This window comes from Heterodontus francisci, chromosome 15 (assembly GCF_036365525.1).
Source record: "Heterodontus francisci isolate sHetFra1 chromosome 15, sHetFra1.hap1, whole genome shotgun sequence".
NCBI classification, from domain to species: Eukaryota; Metazoa; Chordata; class Chondrichthyes; order Heterodontiformes; family Heterodontidae; genus Heterodontus; species Heterodontus francisci.
Genome location: NC_090385.1, coordinates 18081345 through 18100725, shown reverse-complemented (window position 1 = coordinate 18100725; position 19381 = coordinate 18081345). Strand labels below are relative to the sequence as shown.

At 41.3% G+C, this 19381-nt stretch overlaps 1 protein-coding gene across 1 annotated transcript; it reads left to right on the top strand.

Annotated features, from left to right (window-relative positions):
• Nucleotides 1–280: 280 nt before the first annotated feature.
• On the top strand, nucleotides 281–15521 carry tmem185 (transmembrane protein 185). The gene is made up of 7 exons (XM_068047171.1): nucleotides 281–399; nucleotides 4157–4333; nucleotides 6668–6875; nucleotides 7412–7495; nucleotides 8756–8932; nucleotides 9622–9745; nucleotides 11292–15521. The coding sequence occupies exons 1-7, from the start codon at nucleotides 362–364 to the stop codon at nucleotides 11534–11536; spliced, it is 1053 nt and encodes a 350-aa protein (XP_067903272.1). The 5' UTR covers nucleotides 281–361; the 3' UTR covers nucleotides 11537–15521.
• Nucleotides 15522–19381: the final 3860 nt, after the last annotated feature.

Here is a 19381-nt window from a genome sequence, read left to right as displayed (position 1 = left end):
GATGCTTTCAGCCATCAAAAATCATGAAATCATTGTCCCTCCATGCACATTGCCTGTGGACAACATATAACATTGTAAAGAATAATAATTGAATTATGTAATGTGCAATGTTTAATAGCTGCAGTGGATTATGCAACCTATTCTGCAATGCCCCTATGTTTAATTCCTGTTTTGTGCAAAGGTTTGTTTTGCACCCCACTGATGGGCACTGTTGGATGAGGCGGGGTAGTTTGATTGCTACCTATTGCAGAGAGGGGGGGCGGGTCTATTGGTGACACCGTCTCCAGGGGAATTGGAGTCAGGGAGAGCAGAGAGGAATTGCAGCTGGTTACTAGCGATCTGTTCTGGGCATTGCATAGCAATGAATCTCCGTGGGCTCTTCCAGGACTTTAACCCCAGGTAAAGGCCAGGCTTTCATTCCGTTCAAGGTTGTTGGGGAAAGGAAGGGAGGATCAGAGGCCGGCGTTGGGGAAGGACGGTAAAGAAAGGAAGGCCTAATGTGCACCACAGAAGCCTCGGAGCTGGGTTAGTCTAGCAGCCTAGGCATTGCTGCAGGCTCTCCAGTCAGTGATGTCTGTTGATTTCCTGCTGCCCCAGACATTTAATCCACCGAGGAAGCAGATTTAGAAGAATCCACTGACTGGAAATGTCTGACCACTTAATAAAAGTAAAAGTAAAACTGTTTTACAAAAGCTGATAATGCTGCACACTTTATCCTGGTGTCTAAGCCTTTCAGCCAAGTTTCTATTGCAGTTTCTGCATCAGGAACTGTATGCACACCAATATTTCAATAACACTCTTTTAATTAAGAGCAGTTTACAAGAAATACACATTGATGTTTCTTAATCCAATTCATATTGTGCAGTATGTGCTAATGCAATTTTTCAATAGTTGCTGAGAGGTAATAAAAAGAAAGACTTGCATTTCTATAGCGCCTTTCATGATCACCGGACATGCCAAAGCACTTTACAGCCAATGAAGTACTTTTGAAGCGTAGCCACTGTTGTAATGTCGGAAGCATGGCAGCCAATTTGAACACTGCAAGATCCCAGAAACAGTAATGTGATGTTGATTGAGTGATAAATATTGGCCAGGACACCAGCGATATCGCCCCTGCTCTTCTTCAAAATAATGCCATAGGATCTTTTACATCCCTTACAGGGCCTCGGTTTAATGTCTCAGTACTGTACTGGAGTGTCAGCCTACACTTGTGCTCAAATCCTGGAATGGATCTTGAACCCTTGCAGTAGGGTCCAAGTTGCCTAAACTTGTAAATCATCTTGTCTACTTGCCACTGTTCACTGGAGTACATTAATTAAAAGAACTTTTTTTGCAAGTTCACGTGACAACCAAACATACCAAAAAGATACTGCACAGTCTGCACCTATTTTTATTCCCAAATCTCACTAAATTCTGAGTCGTTTCTGACTCGAGCGAAAGTGCTAAGTGGATTTGGCTGTGGAAGCTCAATCATTGAGCATGTTCAAGACCGAAGTCGATAGATTTCTAGATACTAATGACATCAAGGGTTATGGGGATGGTGGGGAAAAAATGGCATAGGGGTAGATGATCAAACATGATCTGTTTGGTGGAGCAGGCTCGATGGGACCAAATGGCCTTCTGCCCCTATTTCCTGTGATCCTAAGTGAGCCATGGCTGACACTAAATGGATTATAATCTCAGGAACCCTAATTAAAGCCCTCCTGCCTAGGAAGGATTTCCTGAGTTCTGAGCTGGTTTGCTGGGTGGACAGTGGAGCTGCTGCAACAGGTGGAAAAACAATTGCATTATCAAGACTCCTTTCACTTCAGTTCTTGCCCCCCTGCCAGTGGAATGGAACTGACACCAGGCATGGAGAAATGTCCACAGATCCTACCTGACCTGCTGTGTCTTTCTAGCGCCTTTTGTTTTTAATTTCAGATTTCCAGCATCCGCAGTCTTTTACTTTTGGTTGTGTGGAGAAGTGTGTACATTGCTATCTCTCGTGCTTCCCAATATCAATTCAGTGGGCGTATAAGCAGAGTAATTCAGGTGCATCATGGTGCTGTGCAAGTTCCAGTAACCCCTAGTCCTGTAAGGAGGCTTTTGATGTGATATGGAACTCTTTTTATTTGGTGAGATTTGGTAACAAAAGTACATGTAGACTCTGCAGTATTTTCTTGGTCTGTTTGATTGTTTTCTGAGGAAAGTTCAGGTGACATTCTTGTAATTAATGCTTGCCAGTGGCAGGCAGACAAGATGATTTACAAGTTTAGGTGACTTGCAAGAACCTATGTGTCTTGGGTCTGAGAATAAAGATAATTCGACAGTGCAGGCATGCACTGTCAGAACATTCCTCCAAAAGGCTAGGCTTTTAGACTTTTTGAGAAGCGATCAAGCTGCTACACTGGCTGTCTTAATATTCTGTGCTAGCAATCTGAGAGCAATAGCTACAGAGAGCAGTTTGCACCTGGCAAGACCATCAGTGTGTTGCAGGCTGCCTGCGGCTGTGAATTGCACGCTGCCACTGAGGGAACGTATACACAGGTACAGAAGTCCAGGCTTGTCTGGTTGATGTTTGAATGTTTTGAAAGTGTATCCAAGAGTGTCCACAGACTCGAGCATGTTTACAAATCTTATGCTTGTATAAAGTATCCAAGAAGTACTTCAGACAGTGTTGGTGCTTTTTAAACTCAGGTAGACACCACACTAAAATAATACACAAATGTACAAGGTGTTTCTCTGAAGGGTTTTGCACCTTTACAATGGGACCAGACTCTGAAGTTATGCCGTCTTCCCTGGGCATAATTGATCATATTCTGAATGTTGAGATATTGTCTGAATTTGAGATGCTGGTAAAAGTTAGTTTTAGGAAATTACAGAAATTGGTGGGTTTGTTCAGATCAAATTAAGAGAGCCAGTTGGAGATCGTTAATCGGTTGACTTCATCAGCCTGAAGATTTGTTCCTGTGAGACTTTGGGGACATACTTATTATGAGTTATTATGCAGAGGTATACATCCATACCGCAAATGGATGTATTTATCAATGGCTGTTGTCTCCTGTCAAACTTTGTCTTCTGGTAGTTACTGATGCTGCTATTTAATCCTTTTGCAGTTTAAATTCTCAGACCTGTCATTAGTTTATGCAGATGCATGAATGTTTTAAGGAAGACTCTGATGCTAATCATTATCAAAAATACCAGAAATGGGCAAAATATAAATTGTTTGTTATGGTGACCGTTATGAATAAAGGGTTTATGTAGCTAGAGGGTGCTGTGGCTTAAGCATTATTGATGATGATGACAAATAGATCCCTGGGGCTGGAAAGACCAGATGGTTCAATTCAAAAGAACTGCTTCCTTAATACCAGATGAGGAAATGATGCCCTTCATGCATATTGCTTCAGTTTTACAGACATCAGTTGCAATTAAATCTTTGGATATGAATTGATATTCCTTCAAAAGATGTTCAGCTATTGATTAGCAACTTTGGTGTTCCTCCTGCCTCTTGCCTCTGATAGTCACTACCAAGCACTATGTTACAAGGGCAAAGAGAAGAGTGGTGGGCATTTTAATTCTGTATATGTACTGAGAATAAACAGGAGGATGTTCCTATTTGTGCAGCCTAGTACTGTTGGACTTGAGTAGAAGCTATCTACTAGGTGTGGAATTAATACCTAGTGTGACATGAACTCCACTTCAGCTCAGTGACTGCCAGGACTGCACTCATGAACCTTTTATGAAGGGTGCTTAGTGATCTGAGGATGCTGTCGGTATTTTACCCACCACTGATAAAATCAGAAGACATCCAAATACATAGCTAGAATCTTGTTCTATTAAAATATTACATGGCATTTATAGCCCAAACAAGGCCATTTGGCCCAACTGGTCCTTGCTGGTGTTTATGTGCCACATGAGCTTCCTCCTACCCTACTGCATCTAACCTTATCTGCATCTCCTATATGTAGAGAGGGTTGGATGAAATCGTGACTCAGAGTTTCATAAATATCCTTATTAAACAATATGTGCAATTGTTATCCGTTATGCAATGTTTATTTACTTGCTGGCAGTACAGGTGAGTTAGAACTCTACACTATCTTTGGTGTCTTCCAAACCAGTAACAACAGGTGTATAACCAAGGTCTGTGTTGTTGTTTCTCTCTCTCTCTCTCTTGCAGCAAATTCCTGATCTATGCCTGCCTGCTACTGTTCTCTGTTTTGCTTTCTCTGCGCCTGGATGGAATTATCCAGTGGAGTTATTGGGCAGTCTTTACTCCCGTCTGGCTATGGAAACTCTTGGTGATCATAGGAGCCTCAGTGGGAACCGGAGTGTGGGCACGGAATCCGCAGTACAGGTGAGGAGTAACTGCAGACGTGATGTTACACCGAGTGTACCCAAAATTTACTAAAGTGATTGAAGGTTTAATTCGAAAAATGCCTAGTATAGGGGGAGGCATTCACTAGAGCTGAAAGCCTTCAAGCAGCTATGATTTGTGTTAAATTTGTCATTGTAGGAAGCAGTGTTGGAGAAATACCATCATATTTCAGGGGTCAAAGAACCCATAGTGAGTTTATCTTTGCTGCTCTGGATGAAAGTATAATACCATACATATGAATTAGGAGCAGGAGTAGGTCGTTCAGCCCCTTGAGCCTGCTCTGCCATTTGATAAGAAACGCAGAGAGAGAGAGAGAAAAACAGTTTTAACGTATCAGGTCAATGACCTATCATCTGAACTCCCTCATCAGAACTCTCTCCACAGATGCTGTCAGACCTGCTGAGTATTTCCAGCATTTCCCGTTTTTATTTCACATTTCCAGCATCCACAGTATATTGCTTTTGTATAGGTGTTTTTTTTGTCTTTGTGATTTTGCGTTTCAGCAAAGAGATGAATGGGACCTTTTGTCCTGCTTTGCTCTCCCAGTGCCGGTATTGAGCTCTGGCAGGTCAGGCAGAGTATGGGCAGATGCAGAGTAAGGCTCCTTCTCCTGTGGTTGAGCACTGCTTTAGCCCATGTTGCACCAGAGTGAACCTTTCCTGTTTTCTTGCACAAGCTACTGTCCTGGTCTCTGAGGGTTTGTGTCAAACTGTGGGCAGGTTTGTACTATTTAACCTGTGCTGTCTAGGAATTGTGTGGAGATTTACCCAGAAACTCCTCACTTGGGATCTTAACAGCTGACAGAGAGAAGAAACTCAGCAATCGTCACTGGATTTGAACATGGATCTTAGACGTGACAGAACTGTGTGCTTTCCCACTGAGCTCTGTGCCGCGAGTTATTCCTCTTCTCTAATTGTAGATTCAAAGAATCTTGCAGCATATCAGGCCTTTTGGCCAATTACGCTTGTGTTGGCTCCTTGAAAAAGCTGTCCAGTTAGTCCACTTCTCTGTTTTTTCCCCAGAGCAGATTTAATTGTTGCACAGTTGCTGGATTGAAAATTGAAGTGGAAAGAGTAAAAGAAAGATATGAGAAATTTTTTGCGTACAGGCTGTACTTAATTCAAGGTCACTAAACTCATTCTCTGATGATTCAATTTTTTAACAGTATATTCATGATTTGTTTATATTGTTAAATGCAAATATCACCCACTTTTAATTACACGCACACCTACACCTACTCGCGTGTTAGTCCAGTGTACAACAGAGCTTACGAGTTTATCTCTTTTGCAGTAATTAGGCGCTGAGAGGTCTGATGGCAAATGCTCAGAGAGAAAATGGCTCACCCACTCCCCCCACCCACTCCCCCCACTCCCGGATGAGATTTCCAGTACGTTGGATAATTATTTCTGGTTTGTCCAGTTAGAAAATCGGGATGTGTTTAAAGCTCTGGAATGTCCTTAAGAATGGCCATTCTTGCTGTCAATCATAAAGCATGCCACTACTTCCTGTTTATATGTCCCTCCTCCCTCCCTCACCCCTACGATTGAGCAGGTGACAGTCAGGGGATTGTAATGCTTCAGACTGATATTGGTGTGTTCAGTGTTCTGATCTACTACTTGTTTGAGCCTGTTTGTCAGGAAATAAGATGATGTATGTTCTGCAGATATAGTAGAGCTCAAGCCCCAAGCCTGCGGAGCGGAATAATGTGGAAAAGATTTCAAACACAGAAAAACAGACTCTGTGGCTAAATTCAGTAGAAAGCAAGCAGCTAAACTAACTAACCACGCATGTCATGCTAAATTTTGGAAATAGTTTTACTTCCAAGCTCTCATTATCATATGATTGAAGTATGTTAAATATTTTAATATCTTGGTATACAATGAAAGTTCTACCACACAGTAACAAAGTAATTTGCTACTTATCACCTGAATTCAAAATTTAAAATGTACATTTGTGCCAAGAAACATCATTAGAAGGTTCATCAAATTTTGTTTGATAGTCCCATGAAGCACCTGGGATGCTTTATATTGCTAAGGTTGCTATATAAATGCAAGTTGTTAATTATTGAATGACACAGCACAGAAAGAAGCCATTTGTTCCATTGTACCTATGCCAACTCTTTGAACGAGCTATCCAATTAGCCCCAATTCCCTGCCCTTAAAGTAAAAAATACACTCTGACTCCCAATGCTATCTTTGATTTAATCTCTCTTAATTTGATTATATTAATAAGTTTGCTGACAACCTCGTGTGAAACGGGAAATGCTTCCTAATTTATTCTTTGTTCGTGTTGCTTAATTCTATTTTAATACAGGGCTGAAGGAGAAACCTGTGTGGAATTTAAAGCAATGCTGATAGCAGTGGGAATCCACCTATTGTTGTTAATGTTTGAAGTTCTGGTGTGTGACCGGATTGAACGAGGCACCCACTTCTGGCTGCTCGTCTTCATGCCACTGTTCTTTGTGTCTCCAGTGTCAGTAGCTGCCTGTGTGTGGGGGTTTCGACATGATCGGTCTCTGGAGGTAGGATACACTTGCTTAAAGATCTTTGTTAATTCTGTATTTAGTGTGTTAGCTCCTTAAAACCTACCACTTTGACCAAGCTTTTGGTCACCTGGGCTGGTATCTCCTTATGTGGCTCGGTGTCAAATATTGTTTGATAATCACTCCTGAGAAGCACCTTGGGATTTTTACTACATTTAAAGGTGCTATATAAATGCGAGTTGTTGTTAAAAGATGATACACAGATTATGTGCATTGTGCCTTGCTGCAGAATGCTCATATAAAAATGAGGTGATCAGAATAACTTTTAAACTGAAACCTGATCAATGGAATTAGAACTTTTTGGCTATCTAACATCTATTACTATAAACAAAATCTGGCATCTGATGTAATGAATTAAGCTATTTTCAATTTAAAGCTTTATCTTATTGCTGATAATACAGATACATTATATTGTATTGTACACACTTTTAACCATATTAAAATGTTTGATGAACACCTCGAGTAGCAGAATCTTTATAGTTTTGTTAATTTCCATTTTTTCCTCTGGTTACCAGTTAGAAATCCTGTGTTCTGTGAACATTCTTCAGTTCATATTCATTGCACTAAGATTGGATGAAATCATCAAGTGGCCTTGGCTGGTAATTATTCTTTTATTTTTCTTTTGGTGGGAGAATCAAGAACAAGGGGGAAGAATATTACAGTTAGAGCTAAGCTGAGGGAAATCGGGAAGTACTTTTTCCACACAAAGTAATTTAAATTTGGAATTTTACCCCCCCCCCCCCCCCAAAGGCTGTGGTTGCTCGGACAATTAAAAACTTTCGATACTGAGATCTATAGATTTTTGATAGCTCCATATCCCTTGATACTTACCTGAGGCAGATAAATGAAATTGAGGTATAGCTCAGCCATGATCTAATTGAATGGTGGAGCAGGCTTGAGGGGCTGAATGGCCTCGTCCTGTTCTAGTTTAGTTTAGTTTAGTGATACAGCACTGAAACAGGCCCTTCGGCCCACCGAGTCTGTGCCGACCATCAACCACCCATTTTTACTAATTCTACACTAATTCCATATTCCTACCACATCCCCACCTGTCCCTATATTTCCCTACCACCTACCTATACTATGGGCAATTAATAATGGCCAATTTACCTATCAACCTGCAAGTCGTTGGCATGTGGGAGGAAACCGGAGCACCCGGAGGAAACCCACGCAGACACAGGGCGAACTTGCAAACTCCACACAGGCAGTACCCAGAATTGAACCCGGGTCGCTGGAGCTGTGAGACTGCGGTGCTAACCACTGCGCCACTGTTTTAAGGATATTCTAATCCCTTTTAATGGTCAAAATTGATTCTGATTGCAAGCTTCACTTCTACAGTGCATTGCTAGTACCTTTGTACTGTATTGAAGAGTCTCTTAACATGGATATAACCTGCTTGTTGAAACACCCACCTGTTCCAGTGAGTATAGTGACAGCTGGCTGTTCATAGACTCGCACACATTTCACTCACTGGCATAGGAACGCATTTTAGCAAGCTGCATCAGGAGGCTCTACATCTCTTTTAACATTGTGTTAGGTTAGCAAAGCTTTATTCTGCAGGGTGTTAAAAGCCATGCAGATAAATCGGTTAGCTGCTTATGAAGAAGCAAACACCCAAGCACAATCTGTAGTAAGCAGCTTACAAGGTCCATGAAGCAAGTTGAGCTGTTTGTGATGTTCTCTGCATGGTATTACAATATAAGCGTTACTATTGTTATGTCTTGAAATTGTTTAACAGGCGTCGAATAACCAAACATCATCACAGGTATCACAAACTACTGAGCAAATGTGTGAATGCAGGAAATCTAGTTTTATAGCCAGTGTAATTCCTTCATCCAGATTTTTCTGATTCTTTGTAGGTGGTCTGTGTTCCTTTGTGGATCCTGATGTCATTTCTCTGCCTAGTGGTGCTCTACTACATTGTGTGGTCAGTACTTTTCTTGCGGTCTATGGATGTGATAGCCGAACAAAGACGCACCCACGTTACAATGGCTATCAGTTGGATGACCATTGTTGTTCCGCTTTTGACCTTTGAGGTATGCAACTTGGTTCTGGTAATGGGGCCAGTGCGTTCTTCAGTTACTAAAGCAGTTAAATTGATCAGTTGATCTGATTTTCATTGCTGAAGATATATTGATACTTAGTGGATAATTTCATTCATTTAGGGAATTTTCAGGGTTAAATTTCACTTTGGCAGTTTGCTTGATTAATCCAGCACAAAAGCGTTTGACAAGTATTGTGTTTTTACAAGTCATGCTTAAAAGCGAAATGGTCAGTAGCAATCTGAAAGCCACAGTGACAAGGCACTTGTGTCATGAAGCCTCAGTTCAAATCTCTTCCTCCCATATATCCTGGCTGAGTTTGGCCATATGATTTGTCCCTTCCCCCACCCCTGATCTCTGTTGTTACTTTGTAGTGATCATAAAGAGAAACTGCTCTGGGGTGACATCCTTCTGACTGTTGCCTCTAATATCACAACAGGCGTTCCTTCCTCAATCACCCTGGCTAATTTATATTCTAGGAGCAGTTTAAGTGTTAGTTGAGACTTGGATTCCGAAGTGTTTTTCATCAGCCAGGCATTTGACAAGCATGTAAACCATCATAAGACTCTCCAAATCAGACTACTGAGATATTACCCCTACATGCAGGGTTTCTGTTTGCCCAGCATGGAGTGTGCAGTCTCTTCCTACAGGCCCTGATGAAAGATTTTCCTTTTTCTCCCCAGATTCTTTTGGTTCACAAACTGGATGGTCATAATAATTTTTCATATATTCCAATTTTCATCCCTCTATGGCTTTCTCTGATAACATTAATGGCAACAACCTTTGGACAGAAAGGGGGTAATCACTGTAAGTATCTATAGTGTGTGTTAGAATTTTACTGTATGTCATTTCGATATATATTGTCACAATAGAAAGTGGCTCATTACTGTAAGGAGACCTGAATGTGCATTTCTTATGGACAGTAAATTCTTTCAATGGTAATAGCTATATCCTGATTAAATCTTGTTTTGTACTAGCAATATTCATTATATTTCATGAGTGTCTGTATACGAAGCACCTTGGTTTGAGAGCTAGTTATTTAATAAAGTACAGCTTCAATTTTATTCTTGATATTGCTGCTTTTTGCTTCGCTATTCATATCCTAATTAGCTCCTATTGAAGCTATTAGGACCACCTGAGAGAATTTGTCTGTTGGTAGCTGATCCTGTTCTGAGGTATATTTTGCATATTGGAGTTTGACCTGGTTCTATCTATGATATGACCAGATTGATTGTTACACCTTTGCAGTTGGATTGGCTAAAAAGAACACAACCTTTTGGAAGTGGCTTTCAGAGCCCAATTTTTCTAATGGTTTCTCCAACTTCTGATTTCAGAACAGAGAGCCAGAATTAGGGTAATTTTAAGCTAACTTGTCAGGCAGGAATCCCCTGGGATCAGGTGGAACATGGTTTTGCACCTGCCCAGTCTTACCTCATTGACTTCAATTGAGAATAAACCCGGGGGTACAAAACCAGCGTTGCACCCAATCCGGTTGGTTTTCCATGGGTGGATTAGGTTGAAATTTGCCTCCAGTGGTTTTAAATTCAGAAGGAAATGGTGGGAGGGGGGGTGGGGGGTGCAGGGAGATTAGAATTGGTAGAATAATTTTGCTTGTTTCCTAACTAATAGAGTCTTAAAATCTATAAATGGAATAGAGACTGGGGCGATGTAAGGGTGAGTGAAGTTGAATTTGTTTTCAATTGTTGTTTGGGTTGAGTGTTTTATTTTTGTAGTTCAGGGTTGATGTAGCAGAAAAGTTTCTTCAGGCATTTTAACAGCTTTTATTACTAGTAATACCATTGATTGTTCCAACATCACCATGTGCGAGTTGAAAACTTCCAAATTCAGCTCTCCGTAATAGATTATTTCCCTGATCTGATTCCGGTTTTGAGGTTATGTAGGTAAACTGAACACACACCATGTTATAGCTGTCTCATGGTGGGGGAAAGTGCGGTGGGGTTGGGGTGAAGAGATTAATTCAACTGGGCAAGTCAGGAATGAGCTCTTTTCCTTTGAGAAGAATGCCTTGTGTTGGATGCTGCTTTTTTCATATACTGACTCAGTTGAATTCTGATGAAGCCACGTTGAACAAGGGTTGGCGCTCAAAACCTCAACTTTGTGAGCCCACAATTCATCCACTTGAATTGTTGGACTTAGACACTTAAAAACTGTCTACGTTTTCTACTCTTTAAAAAAAAAATTGTACTGTAAACCCAAGCCTTGAGTTGACCAAATCAACTGTATTAATGTAATGGACCTGACTCTCAATAGAGCTGTTAGCTGTCCAGTGATGAGAAGGATTTTTGAAACCAAAATGATTTACTTCTCATGGCCTCTTATTGCTCTTTTGTAGGGTGGTTTGGGATCCGCAAAGACTTCTGTCAGTTCCTTCTGGAGATCTTTCCTTTCTTGAGGGAATATGGAAACATTTCATATGAACTCCACCATGATGACAGCGAGGAGTCTGAGGAAATGCCTGTACCAGAACCTGCTAAAATAGCCCCTATGTTCCATAAAAAGACTGGAGTGGTGATCACCCAGAGCCCTGGGAAGTATTTTGTCCCTCCTCAAAAGCTCAACATCGACATGCCAGATTAAGATTGTCTTGAGAGGATAATGGACTTGTGAATGAAATAGTACTGTCTGGATATGGTACATTTATGTTACACATGCACTAGCTCTTGTATAAATGGGACTTGATATGGCACATGGAAGTCTGCTGCCAAATATGTAAAATTTAATCTATCAAGTCAGTCTCTACTTGCTGTGGGGCTTTTTTTTTTAGGTTACAGTGCCTACAGTTTTCACTAAGGTTACACCGAGGAAGAAGAAATGGAAGTTACTGGTATTTTATTCCCACATGAACAACATGCTGATGTTGAAATACAGTGTGCTGAATTCACATTGTAATATAATGTGTACTCCTGATAATTCCAAGTTTTTTTTAATTAAAAAAAAATTGATCCAGTAATCTGAATTATAATATAAATAACATTACAAATTAGGAATTTAATGTTAAAATTTGAATGATCTGACAATTAGAACTGAGCTACTTTGAAGTAAGGGGAGTAAACTATCTTTATTTACCTGCAGCAAAATAGGTGAAAGGTCAGCACAGTGATTGGGACAACATTTTTGTACTCTCAAATTACATTAATAGTCTACTACAGCGACAGTTGGGAGAAGCAATTTGGATTTTTCAGACCAGAGGAACTAGAAAGATTCCTCCACCCTCCTTCCCCCAAGGTGAAATATATCTGTTTACTATAGTCAATTGGAAGCAAATTTCTGTATTCTTTATTTATCATCACATAATCCATGCAATCACTTTACAGCTTTAGTTGACATTCTGTGCTTACATATATCTAGGAAAAAGCCCTAAGACAGCAATTTTATGTTAAACACAGAAGCAGATTTTCATTTCTTGAATATTGATTCGGTGTGATCCTCTTTAATGTGCTGGATCCTTACCGAAAACATATTCAGGTCTATTCATCACAGCCTGACAGCTTCAGGACATTGTTTGAATACTTCCCCTCTTTCAGAAGGAAAACATTTCAAATATTATAGATCTGACTCATAATTTCTACATGTTTGCAACCACCCCTGTGTGTAATAACCTCCCTAAATAGAATTTTAACAAAAATCTGTTGGAAAGAGTATTAAGAATACTACTTGCATCTCCAGGGATTAGAATATATTCGGTCCGTGTGCCCGATGCATTGCATTGTTCTTGATCTTATTCCTAACAAAGACATGGAGTGCAATAATATGTGTTGTGTAGAAATTAAATGTAATATTTTAATGCATGAACAGAAATTTGTTGTAATATATTAAAATGCATTACCTAATGCCATTGGCTGTTTAGCCAGTTTAAACCCAGTGAAAAGCAGTCATGCTTTTTGAATAGCCTAAATACCTATTAAATTAACACCTGCCCTTGTCAAAGGACGTTTGGCCCTGGTTAGGTGTTGGATGCAATGCAAGAGACTGCTGTAATATATCAGTGCCTACGATGCTCTCTCCTAGTTCTAATGGGTATGTGTTCTTTCAATGAAGACTGAAGCTTGCTTAGATCTGTAAACAAAATAATTGGGTATGGCTGTTTTAAAACATCATCAGTAAAGATGGTAGTATTAGGGGTTTGAGATATTTACACGTGCTCTGATTGTTTAGGGTAGTCAAGAATGTACTGTAGCTTATTGAGCTTTATGGAGATGGTATTATTGATGCTGCAGAATGAGTAAAGTGTTGAGTCCCTTTAGCAATGCATCAAAGATCAAGACCAGTTTATAAGTGTCTTCTTGTAATTTTGTATGTCTACATTATATGAAATTTGTGTACTGTATTTTAAGAACATAAGAAATAGGAGCAACAGTAGGCCATATGGCTCCTTGGCCTGCTCTGCCATTTAGTGAGGTCATGGCTTTTTTTTTGCTGCTTTTATTTCACATCCTAAACTGAGCTTCAAGAGATGGATCAATTTCTTGTTTAAATATTGAAGTTAACTGTTGTAGATAATTGTCAAATAATCTTGAGTGACTCACTCACTAGTGCTAATTTCAGTTCAAGACAGAAGTTAACTTTGCAAAATATTTGCCCCATCAGTCTTATGATTCTCAATTGCAGTGTGAATGGAAAAGAAAAATCAAATTCCATATCATGTAGATAATGCCCTTTAACGTGACTTGTACTCTGTTTTCTTAAGCTTGCAGCTACAGTCTCTCAAACTACAACATCCATTTTCTTGAGCTTTTTAAAGCTGTGTAGTGAATTTAGGGCGGCACAGTGGCGCAGTGGTTAGCACCACAGCCTCACAGCTCCAGCGACCCGGGTTCAATTCTGGGTACTGCCTGTGTGGAGTTTGCAAGTTCTCCCTGTGTCTGCGTGGGTTTTCTCCGGGTGCTCCGGTTTCCTCCCACAAGCCAAAAGACTTGCAGGTTGGTAGGTAAATTGGCCATTATAAATTGCCCCTAGTATAGGTAGGTGGTAGGGAAATATATGGACAGGTGGGGATGTGGTAGGAATATGGGATTAGTGTAGGATTAGTATAAATGGGTGGTTGATGGTCGGCACAGACTCGGTGGGCCGAAGGGCCTGTTTCAGTGCTGTATCTCTAAAAAAAAAAAAAATTTAAGGAAAGCTATATTTAATTTGTATTAATCCAATTTGGTTAAATTTTATAAGATATGCCACTGTATTAATCTAGTAACATATTCCTTCTAAGGCAATCTAAACGGAGATTATCAGTTGACTGACTTGCATTTATGAAGTTGGTTTGGAGTTTAGAGCGATCACAAGAAGATACCACAGTTGTGGCAATTGCAGAGTAGTGTTCACCGCAGTTTCATATCATGTTAAAACTTCAATCCTGCTGGTTTCAAAGCTGGTTCTGAGTGCATGTCAAGGCATGTATTTGGAGAGCCTGTTTGTATTTTTTGCCTATAATGGTTGATCACCAAAAAACTATTTTATGAATTGGATAATTAGGATCCCAAGTCTCTCACTTTATGTTTTCCCTTCTGATTTATTACTTCACGGGTGTGTCGCAGGCAGTACTGCTGTTACAGCATACAAACACTATCAGGGTCATATTCAGCTTCAGTCACCTGCACAGTAACCTAATCGACAATAGTCCACCTCTTGTAGAACTTGCCTGATTTTCAGCTGATGGATTTCAATGGGATGAAAAAGTGGGCGGCTTCTACCATTGTGGGAGAAAGAATTGCTCCACCAGGTTACTGCCAAAGTTTTGTAGTTGAAAATTATCCGTATATATTTTGAGCAGAATTGTCAATTGCTGACCGAAATGTTTATCATTTTATGGCATTGTAAAATTGTTTCTGTACACTAGTATCAGGTGTCTTGAACTTTGGGATGCTGACTCGAGTAGCAGTGTTGACTTTGACTATTCTTTCATTTTGTTATCTGTCCTAAATTAGCCAATTTTGCAGACATTATTTCAGTCTGGGATATTGTTGCTGTTACATTGAAGCTTCATTTTCCCTGTGAATTTAATTTACCATTTTAAATTATTGTGTTGAACCATTTGACAAGCCACCTGGATTTACTCTCCTACAGCACCAGAAAAAAATCCACATATATGATGGCAAGCAATCTAAATAATTAGTAATCCTTTAATAAATTGTTACTAAAATAATTTTATGAATGTTCTCTCTCTCTATAAAGTTTCACCAAAACTTAAACTGCTATGGGAGGAGAGAGAGAAAGGAGGGTGGGGTGGGGGTGTGGAGGGGAGGATGTGCTTTTTATATTATGCTACACCTGAGTGGTTATATAAACAAGTATGATGTGTTAAGTATTTCAAACCCAAAGATTTCTAAGCCTTTAGCAGCACAGGTTTGTGTGCTGATCAAGGAAGAGAGAGAGCAAAGTAGGAACTCTCAGCAGGCCTGAGAGGAAGAAGTGCAATCATTTTGTGTAGAATAGCAATTGCTTATTGTTGGACCAAACTGAGATTGACGTTTTGTTTTTTTTTCTTTTGTGAAATAATCTTTGTGTAATATCTGTAAATGTGTATTGTGTACATGCTGCTTTTTGTTCAGTAAACTGAATAACCGAATGTTTGAGTTCTGTTTCTTTATCAGAGGCCATCTCTGTGCACACGCTGGCCCCAATTTTGGCCTTTTAGTGTACATCACGTGGGTGGAGCAATCACTGCACATGCCCGATGTCAGAATGCTGATCCATTTTGATCACCAGGCCTCATTTCAAGGTAGTTAGCAAGCTGCTCACATGATCCATGCATTGACTTGTAGCTTACTGTTTTAAGAGGGTGGAAAATAGGGGAGGGCAGCCACTGAGCATGCCTGTAGCAATACCTTAACGAGGAGGGGGGTAGGGGGAGACACCGGCATAACTTATGGAGCTGAGGACTTTGGCAAAGAAGCATGGAGGCAATTCAGGTAATCCTGAATGCTCAAGAATGCAAAATCAAATAACAATCTCAGGCCTGCCACCAGTGATCTGTTTAGCTTACTTTGGACCTGGCTGTTACCTGTCTTAAACCACCCATGAATAGTGGGCGAGTTTTCCACTGAGCAGGCATGGGGTGGTAGCAAGACAACTGTTGAGCCCCCTCTGTTGATCCAACTGCTAACACTACCTTTTAAATTGGGTTATTCACAAACTTGTTGAGAATTGTACAGAACTTGCAATAGGAACATAGCAATTGCTGGATGAAAAAAGACCAAGGTCTATCTAATTTCTACCATACTGCTAGTTACCTGATATAATAATGATGTTGATTAATCATAGAGATTGATTCCTATCAATTATTCTGCAACAGACCCAGACATGACAGCAGGAAACCTCGTGATGGAGAGCTTTGAGAACCATAGTTCCAAAGACACCTGATCCTCCCAAGCCTGCTACACATCCCACATCTCATGCCTCAAATTACTCATATACTGTGTGGCAGCATGTTATATTCTGAAAGAAATTTATCTAATATACATTTTAATGAATAAAGAGTAACTGCTGCCAACGTCTTCCTGGGAGTACATTCCATAGATTGACCATGGAATTGAAATACTAGGCTCAATTTTGTGGAAGTGACAGAGGTCCCGCCGCAGAGCTGAAAGCGGGAAGCAACCCCGCTTTGGCTAGCTGCAGGACCAAGGGAGGCATATTGCCAGCGGTGGGTAATTAAGTGACTGCTGCCAGGGCCGACATCCAATTGAAGACAGTGGCCTGTCCCCCAAGAGCCTCCAGGCCAATCAGAGGCCAGCAGTCTCAGCAGTGCCGTCACTGCCCATTAGGGACCAAAGTGGCAATCTGTGTGTGGAGCCGGAGGATATAGGTGAGGTTTTAAATGATTACTTTTCATCTGTGTTCACTATGGAGAAGGACGATGTTGGTGTAGAGATCAGGGAGGGGGATTGTGATATACTTGAACATATTGGTATTGAAAGGGAGGAAGTATTAGCTGTTTTAGCGGTCTTAAAAGAGGATAAATCCCCAGGCCCAGATGAGACGTCTCCCAGGCTGTTATGTGAGGCAAGGGAGGAGATAGCAGGGGCTCTGACACAAATTTTCAAATCCTCTCTGGCCACAGGAGAGGTGCCAGAGGACTGGAAGACAGCAAATGTGGTACCATTAATCAAGAAGGGTAGCAGGGATAAACTAGGTAATTACAGGCTGGTGAGTCTAACATCGGTGGTTGGGAAACTATTGGAAAAAATTCTGAGGGACAGGATTAATCTCCACTTGGAGAGGCATGGATTAATCAGGGGTAGTCAGCATGGCTTTGTCAGGGGGAGATCGTGTCTAACTAACTTGATTGAATTTTTCGAGGCGGTGATGAGATGTGTAGATGAGGGTAAAGCAGGTGATGTAGTCTACATGGACTTCAGTAAGGCTTTTGATAAGGTCCCGCATGGGAGCTTGGTTAAGAAGGTAAGAATCCATGGGATCCAGGGCAATTTGGCAAATTGGATCCAAAATTGGCCTAGTGGCAGGAGGCAGAGGGCGATGGTCGAGGGTTGTCTCTGCGAGTGGAAGCCTGTGACCAGTGGTGTACTGCAGGGATCGGTGCTGGGAGCCTTGCTGTTTGTAGTGTACATTAATGATTTAGACGTGAACATAGGAGATATGATCAGTAAGTTTGCGGATGACACGAAAATTGGTCGTGTTGTAAATAGTGAGAAGGAAAGCCTTAGATTACAGGACGATATAGATGGGCTGGTAAGATGGGCGGAGCAGTGGCAAATGGAATTTAATCCTGAGAAGTGTGAGGTGATGCATTTTGGGAGGACTAACAAGGCAAGGGAATATACAATGGATGATAGGATCCTAGGAAGTACAGAGGGTCAGAGGGATCTTGTGTACTTGTCCATAGATCACTGAAGACAGCAGCACAGGTAGATACAGTGGTTAGGAAGGTATATAGGATACTTGCCTTTATTAGCCGAGGCATAGAATATAAGAGCAGGGAGGTTATGATGGAGCTGTATAAAACTTTAGTTAGGCCATAGCTGGAGTACTGTGTACAGTCTGGGCACCACACTATTGGAAGGATGTGATTGCACTGGAGAGGGTGCAGAGGAGATTCACCAGGATGTTGCCTCGGCTGGAGCATTTCAGCTATGAAGAGAGACTGGATAGGCTAGGCTTGTTTTCCTTGGAGCGGAGAAGGCTGAGGGGGGACATGATTGAGGTATACAAAATTATGAGGGGCATTGATAGATTAGATAGGAAGAAACTTTTTCCCTTAGTGGAGGGGTCAATAACCAGGGGGCATAGATTTAAGGTAAGGGGCAGGAGGTTTAGAGGGGATTTGAGGAAAAAAAATTTCAGCTAGGGGGTGGTTGGAATCTGGAACGCACTGCCTGAAGAGGTGGTAGAGGCAGGAACCATTACAACATTTAAGAAGTACTTGAAATGCCATAGCATACGAGGCTACGGGCCAAGTGCTGGAAAATGGGATTAGAATAGGTCAGTGCTTGATGGCCGGCACAGACACGATGGGCCGAAGGGCCTGTTTCTGTGCTTTATGACTCTATGGCACTAGCAGTGGCCATTGCTGAGGCTGCAACACCAGGGAGAGGTGCCTCAATGGCCAGGTGCCTTTGTGGAAAGAAATGTGGGGTTGTGCGAGGCTGGGGCCAGACAGACAGGCCCCAGTGAATTTGGGGTGGGGGGCGGGGCGTCGCTGAGCGATGCCGTGCTATTGCTGCGAGGATGTCCATTGCCAACAGGGGACCACTCTGGGCTATGGAGTGCCCATTAAGGAGGTCCCCCTGATACAGGCAACCAATCTGCCAATTTTCTCTACTGAAAAAATAGCATGGTGGCGGGAAGACATTGGGCATCTCCCCAATGCCTTTCAGCGCCATTCTGCCAGCTTTCCACCTCCAAGCCCATTGCCAAAGGGCCTACAAAATTCTGGCTGTTGTTTGCATAAAAGAGAGGAGATGATGGCGTAGTGGTAATGTTACTGAACTAGTATTCCAGAGGCCCAGGCTAATGCCCTGGGGACAAGGGTTCAAATCCCACCCTGGCAGCTGGCGGAATTTAAATTCAACTAAGAAAAAAAAATTGGAATTGAATGTTAGCTTCATGGCACCATTACTTAGTCTATCATCGATTGTCGTGAAAACTCATCTGGTTCACTAATGTCCTTTAGGGAAAGAAATCTGGGGTCCTTAACTAGTCTGGGGAAATACTGGAAATGCTCAGCAAGTTTGGCAGCATCTGTGGCGAGAGAGAGAGATTTACCGTTTCAGGTCTGTGATTTTTCATCAGAACTGAAAAAAGTTAGAAATGTAATCAGTTTTGAGCAAGGGGGAGGGTGGGAAGAATAATAAAAGGGAAAGTCTATGAAAGGGTGGAGGGCAGGAAAGATTAAATGACATAATGTTTCATGGTGCAAGCCCAAAGGGAGTGGTAATGGGACAACCCTGCCATTCACATCTCCTCTAG